Source organism: Odontomachus brunneus, unplaced genomic scaffold (genome assembly GCF_010583005.1).
Source record: "Odontomachus brunneus isolate Ranch 3 - 2012 unplaced genomic scaffold, Obru_v1 Obru_scaffold_093, whole genome shotgun sequence".
Classification (NCBI taxonomy): Eukaryota; Metazoa; Arthropoda; class Insecta; order Hymenoptera; family Formicidae; genus Odontomachus; species Odontomachus brunneus.
Window position 1 is genome coordinate 1318181 of NW_022639543.1, and position 7995 is coordinate 1326175.

The 7995-nt window shown below is 32.7% G+C and overlaps 1 protein-coding gene across 1 annotated transcript in view; it reads right to left on the minus strand.

The window, feature by feature from the left end:
• The window catches only part of LOC116848357 (prefoldin subunit 3), a 1437-nt gene extending 216 nt beyond the window's left edge, over positions 1-1221 (minus strand). The window contains exons 1-2 of the mRNA XM_032824336.1: positions 1063-1221; positions 34-568 (exon numbers count right to left, since the gene is read on the minus strand). Of these exons, the coding sequence (XP_032680227.1) occupies positions 80-568; positions 1063-1146 (573 nt within the window). The 5' untranslated portion in view covers positions 1147-1221 and the 3' untranslated portion in view covers positions 34-79. The remainder of the gene's footprint in view (positions 1-33; positions 569-1062) is intronic.
• Positions 1222-7995: the final 6774 nt, after the last annotated feature.

The following is a 7995-nucleotide window of genomic DNA, read 5'->3' on the forward strand; positions in this document are numbered from 1 at the left end:
TGCAAAACCTTTTAAATTACAAGAGACAATTACCTCCTGGATTTTAGGCGAATTTTATGTGAGATTAAAATGAAAGATTTTATGTTGGTTTAGCAGCTTGTCTACGTTTCACTTCCCAGTTGTAAATACGTGCCATGTTCACTTCCATAGTGGTGAACTGGTCTCGAACAAAGTCCAGATCATGCTCTACATATCCTAAATTCCTCTTTGCTGCTTCAATATTCTTGGTAAGCATTTCCTGCGCATCATCTAAGGTATATTCTAGCATCACATTAGCACCCAGCCATAAACATACTTTGTCTGTAGGTGGTATGATTGCTTTCGCGTAAACTTGCTCGGATAGTAGAAACTGTGTTTCCAAATTATGGCTATTGTTCTTCTCAATTTGCAATTTCTCAATCATTTCTAACGATCTTTCTAAATCTGGTATCTGTGCCTTCAACCGTCTTCTTTTATTGGCCAAATTATACTCCATAAATTTATACTTCCCATGGTTTTCATCGAACTTCCTGAGTACCTTATCGACAGATTCATTTTCTGGCTTTGCCATAAAAGCCTCCACATCATCCTAAAAATAATATAGTATCTAGTAATATAAATACAGATCATAATTTAATAAAACCAAAGAAAAATATTTGATAGGTAATGAAGGCTTAATAAAGGTAGATATAACAAAATTGTGCAACAACACACAGAGCTGTTTAATCATACAAAGTATTTTTAATTGTATACACAATTAGTGTAGAGTAGTGAGAAAATTGGTCCTGAAGACCATATAAGGTTGGAGTGTTTGGTTGAAATCTCGACCGATCAATATTTATGTATGAAAACTGATTTAAATTAAAAACAAACAGAAGATAAGAGAACTCGCTTTCTGATATCTTATTTATCGAAACTAACATATGTATTTTATATCGTACATATAAAAATATCGAACGAAAGATATGAAGGTTCATTATAGAACGGTTAAAATAAATTGGGTCAATTATTGATTTCTATAATAATTTTGCTTTCAGTTTGTATTCAGTATGTAGATTATACGTAAATATAAAGTGCACTCACTACAAAATCGGCTTCTGGTATGCCAGCATATGATTTCTTATCTTTACCCAGCTCAACTTCTACTTTATTGTCACCGTCTTCCATCTTGAACTTCTTACATACTCTATAGCACCTGAACTCGACGGCTAGCAGAGAGAAGCACGAGAGCGGCACCAACCTGATTTCAATGGGTGCTTTCCAATTGCTTTACACAACTTGACACATACACAAAATCAGTTTATTGGTCGCATATTATCTAAAATATCTTGTAAGATAATATACAACCAATAAATTGGTTTTGTATAATACATAAAACGTAACTGGAAAGCACCCTTTACTTAAGACGGTCTGGAAATAAGATTCGATTATTGCTGCGTTCCGAAATTCACTGCCAGTACTGAAAATTTATAGTTCATGTAACGTATACTATATAGAATTTCAGTACTTTCAGTGAATTTCGGAACTGGAAAGCCTCCAATGGCCAAAGGTTGCGTTCCGAAATACACTGCCAGTACTGAAAATCTATAGTTCATGTTACGTATATTATAGAATTTCAGTACTGGCAGTGAATTTCGGAACGCAGCCAGAGTTAGGTGCTAAAGGCTTGGTTTACATCATGCATTTGATACGCATACTATATAGTAACTTTCTATTAAATAATTTTAATATTGACAATGCATATCAACGACGACGCATTCAATCAATAAAATAAATCTTCTTAATCAATATTATACCAGCTTAATATACCGTTATTTATATACATCATCGATATTAAGATTATCTAATAGAAAGTTACTATTTAATACGCGTATCAAGTGCACGATGTAAATCAAACCAAAGTCACTATGGCCGGTATTCATAGGCTGCGTTTCAAAATTCACTGCCAGTACCGAAATTCTATAATATACGTAACATAAACTATAGATTTTCAGTACTGGCAGTGCATTTCGGAACGCAGCCATAGTCGAATCTTATTCAAGACTGTCTTAAGTAATATCTTAAGATGCGAATACGGCTCTGTGATTGGTTTATGACATCTTAAGACAATACTTAAGATGATCTTAAATATAAGATCTTAAATATAAGATCTTAAATATAAGATCTTAAATATAAGATCTTAAGAAGATCTTAAATATAAGTCCCTATTAGCCAATCATAAAGCTTATAAGTCCTTGTGACCAATAAACGTAGGTTGAATAACCAGAGTGGGTTAACTCAGAGCTAATCGAATATGCTATTAGTTTAGTATTGACATCTGTGTTCGAGGGTGTCGATTGGGGATGTGACCCGATTGACCACGATACGATTGGACACAGATTGTAATGATTGGTTCGACCTGGCAATTCACTAGATAATTCTTTGCATCGGTTGGTTGTGTCTAACCGTGGTCAATCGGGACGCTCCTGTCGATTAGTCATCGCATAGGGAATTTATAAAATCTCTGAAGAAAACTTTTGATATTCCAAAAATTATATATTTGAGGTGCGTTCCATTTAACGTTCAAATCGCTCACTATGCTGTTCCACTTAACGCCCGCAATAATCATTTTATCCTTGTTTCTCACTGGATGTTAAATAAGGATAGAATGACACTGCGATTCATGTAAACGTTAAATGGAACGCACGGGTCGGCGTTTGACCCAAAATGCATTGTTTGACGTGTTATTGAATATATAGTTTAATTAGAGATAAGATATTTTAGGTTAATTAAATGAGAATATGTAAAATACAATTATTATAAGTATTTAATTATATTAAGTATTTAAAAATACAATACCCAACAAACATAGATATATAACAGTTACATTGCCGTAATGAAACGGAATGTAACATGCAATATAACATGTATGTAGTAGGTTATATAGACGTTCGTTGTAATTTCCTACTCACACGTGTTACAATTATATAACGTGAATATAACATAAAAGTAACATGTGACTAAAAAGTTATATAAGAGTTATATGTAATTCGTTAATACATATTTTTTTGTTGAATTCCAATGATTTATTCATTAGTATGGTTCAGATAAGTGATAATGTATGATTATTTTGTCTAAATAATAAAAAAAAAACTGATAATTCATATTCCGTATTATTTCAATTATTTGTGAAACTCGTGGTTTCGATCCTATGTCAGGCGGTCCTCCATTTTTAGATCATGTTGTTCGATGCTTAACTTCAACGATCGTCCGGGAACTGGTGATGCGCCATAACGATATCTTGACAGATAATATTTACAATATACTCTTATATCATTCAAAAAATGTTATATATAACTATATATGACATATTTGTTGGTAAATGTTTGACACGACAATCACAATGCAATTAATATTGATACAATGTTGTATCAGTAATCAAATTTTAACTTACAACGTGCTCGCAAAAAAGAGAGAATATTCTTTCTTTCTCTCTCACAATACTTGGACAGAGTAAAGTTATGATTAGACTCTTTTTGTAAAAACTTTAGTTTTACAATATCGTGATAACGATCCTTGCATATTAAAATATCACATTTTATGTACGAGAAACATCTAAAATATAATTTCACATTTGTGTATAAAAATATTGCACAACTGAAATATAATGCAAATATTAAACTTCTTATATAACATGTTATATTAAAGTTATGTTGCTATTATATTGTTAATGTAACTTAACCAGTAAATAACATAATAACATAACAGTTTTATAACATAGTTATATCGCAATTATAAAGGAAATTAAATAACCTCAATATTAATAACATATAACTGCAGTTATATGTTATTAATATTGAGGTTATTTAATTTCCTTTATAATTGCGATATAACTATGTTATAAAACTGTTATGTTATTATGTTATTTACTGGTTAAGTTACATTAACAATATAATAGCAACATAACTTTAATATAACATGTTATATTAAAGTTATGTTGCTATTATATTGTTAATGTAACTTAACCAGTAAATAACATAATAACATAACAGTTTTATAACATAGTTATATCGCAATTATAAAGGAAATTAAATAACCTCAATATTAATAACATATAACTGCAGTTATATTAGGGCTATCGCACACAAATTGACATAACTGCATATGCATAGCATAAGATCGTATGGACCAATGAGCATCGAATATTAAGCATCGAACACCAATATGACGACTTAATACTCGATGCTCATTGGTACATACGGTCTTATGCTATGCATATGCAGTTATGTCAATTTGTGTGCGATAGCCCTTACATGTTACTCCTGTGTTATATCACAGTTATGTTCTGTGTTTGCTGGGAATGCACTCATCTTCTTTAATTAATAATTAAAAATCTATGTGATTATTTGCAAAATGGTAGAGGATTTTTTTGTTCAATTTGACCTAAAGTATAAGTATACGACGGCAGTCGTCGCTATTATAACTCATTTATTATATCCTGCATGATCATTCACAAATTTTCTACAATTAATATCTCGATAATTATTGCGAATATCGCAAAACGATATAGGACTTTTATGTTCACATCAATCCATTCTACGTCCCACAAAATGCCCGGAGGAGAGCGTGAGACACCCTGTATGTGTGTATATACAGGATGTCTCAAAACTGGTAAAACACCCGTTAGGGGTAAGTAGGGGATGCAATTTGGAATTGAAAGTTCCTCTTGCATTTTTGGATCCGACAATTAGTTAACGAAATATTAATGAATTAAGTCTGCCAATCTCTTACCGTCCCGAGTGAGCACTTAGAGATGTAGAACGCTGTGGACTTCTCAGGGGCCCTTCTTGTCCGTTTGTCTCCCCTTTTTGTATCATAAGGGAATAAATGTGGATGAGTGAGTGAGTGGATGTGTGGGTGAGTGCCTGACCGGGACTAGGAGGGGAGGGGGGTGGCAAGTTTTCTGTATGTGGGAATAATGTGCGGGTGTTTTTGTGTGCGATTATGAGTGCATGGATAATTTGAATGTTTTTAGTGAAAATGGGCGAAATGATTGCGCTTTATATGCCGGAGGAGGGGGAGGACATGTATGATATGCTTCCTTCGAGTACGTGGGTGGCTTAAATGTTTTCTGGACGTCGATGGTTGAGTACCGTGAATAATTTTAGTGTGTGTGTATGAGGGGTAAGAGGGTGGGGAGTATAAGTGATTTTCTTGCGTTGTGTATATGAGAGGTACATTACTCCCACATACAGAAAACTTGCCACCCCCCCTCCCCTCCTAGTCCCGGTCAGGTACTCACCCACACATCCACTCACTCACTCATCCACATTTATTCCCTTGTGATACAAAAAGGGGAGACAAATGGATAAGAAGGGCCCCTGAGAAGTCCACAGCGTTCTACGTCTCTGAGCGCTCACTCGGGACGGTAAGAGATTGGCAGACTTAATTCATTAATATTTCGTTAACGAATTATCCAAAAATACAAGAGGAACTTTCAATTCCAAATTGCACCCCCTACCTACCTCTAACGGGTGTTCTACCAGTTTTGGGACACCTTGTGTGTGTGTGTGTGTGTGTGTGTGTGTGTGTGTGTGTGTATAAGCATTAATCATATCTATAAGAATCCAGTATTGCCATTTTCCATGAAGCGATCATTAATTGTTTACAAGGTGAAATGCTTTCATTACTTTTCATTTTACATGCGCGCGCGTGCGAACGAGATCATTTTTTACTATTTTTAAAATGTATAGAAACGTCCTTTTTAATCTTATTAAAACCGATTAACTTAAAATCGTCGATTAATTCCGTTGTGACTAGCAAATAACTATTGGCTAATTCCGCTAGTTACAACGATTTATTTGTGGGATATAAAAATTATTCACAAAAATAAACTTTATTTTGCAAACATAAACTTTATTCCATAGAAATAAATTTTCCACAAATAAATATATATTCCACAAATAAATTTTAAAGTATGTTTTAGTGCATAAATTACTCATTGTCGATATCGATGACATCTCATATACAGGGTGTCCGATAACTGATCGAGCAACCGCCGTGTACCGGTAGAACGGGTCAAAATAATTATAAAAGTTATATACCATTTTGAAATTTTCTCAATATTTATTCCGTAATTAATTAAAATGTATAAGCGAATGAGCTCACGAGAAGCGATAGGACAGGCTCTGTGTATAAAAGAAATGGCTTATTTCTTAGCAACGATGAGTAAACAGATTTCGAGGCGGAATAACGTATACGTGTCGCTTGTTACTCCGCCTCGAAATCAGCTGTTTCTTCATCGTTGCTAAGAGGTAAGCTATTTCTTTTACACACAAAGCCTGTCCTATCGCTTTTCGTGAGCTCATTCGCTTATACATTTTAATTAATTACGGAATAAATATTGTAAAAATTTCAAAATGGTATGTAAATTTTATGATTATTTTGCCCTGTTCTACCTGTACACGGCGGTTGCTTGATCAGTTACTGGACACTCTGTATAGTTTACGTTGTATTCATGTAGATGTAAAATATCATAATTTACGAACAATGGTATGAACAACAACAAAAAATTTGATTTTAATTTTTTATATAACATGGGATATTACTCCGCCATATATTGGAATTTTTATTTGTATAAGTGTTTGAAATTTTATACAACCAAATAAAAAAATTATGCAAAATACAAAATTATATTATGTCAGTATTCTCTTAACATTTAAATATGTAATTTATAACGAAGTATTATACTGTGATGTAATGTTAACTTGACGATATATCATTATTCAAGCGCTGTTTATAAATACGTATACACAATTTACGGTGTACAGTAATATCACATCTTTCTGCGAAACCGCTTCCCACTATTCGATCTAAATTAGGTATCCATCCGCACCTTACACGCAAGCCGCTTGCGCATGAACGGTACAACGGACATAGCATTTATCATTCGCTTAGGGCGCATTCCTCCTCTTTGATACACTTTATTGGTCTAATAGACCCGAATTGTTGGTATAAATCGTATAAAACTGGGTGGATCTGGGCTAGTTGATGATTCTTGCCCGTACACCTTCTACTCCACAATTGCCTGGCATGCCTCAAAACGTTGGTGGATCGACCGTCGCTTATGGATCAGGCCAAGCCAAGCTTTTCGCAGTTAGCATATTAATAACTTTGTTGTATGTATTTTGTATTAAACCTCGAATTTCAAAAAGAGAGAAAACGAAAATCTTATTTCAATCTTATTAGAAAGTATTATAAATCGTAATGTGCTGCATATGTTTGACATATGAATCTATTTCTTTCTTTTCTCTAAATAATCAACAATATTCGATTTTATCGTTGCCAGTGGTTTAAGACTGCTCTTCCGTTTACTATTATACATTTCGGTGTGTAAATACCGCGTGAAACTTTCCACTTTTATTTTTCTTAAAGGAACACATTCGTTGAACGCGATATGGAAAATTAACTGGAATCATTCGTGTGCGCTCGATGCAATGTGTTAAGGGGATATCATACAGGGGATATATAATACAGTACTTTGCACTGTTTTTACATTTGGTTGTATAAAATTACATACTTTTACAAATTGAAGATACAGATGTCAATGTATCTGGAAAGACACGAAAATATTGCATAAAAACGTTCTTTATTATACAAATTAAAAAGAAAAAAATTTGATACATAATCTGGTGTCTTTCCATACATTGACATTTGTATTTTTACTCTGTAAAAGTATTTACAATTCTATACAACAAAATGCATCAAGAGAAAAAAATATCTAAAATACCTTAGCTTTTCATGAAAGCGATTATTTATTTTATTTAAATAAAAAAATGTGTAGATTTAAATAAATATATATTATCAATATCTATAGAATATAAATGTATATTTTACATTTTAGATATTTTCTCTTTTTCAGTGTAGAAATCAATGCAAATTACGAAACTATATCATGTCGGTATCCTTTTAAAGTACTGTATATATATATATATATATATATATATATATATATATATATATATATATATATATATA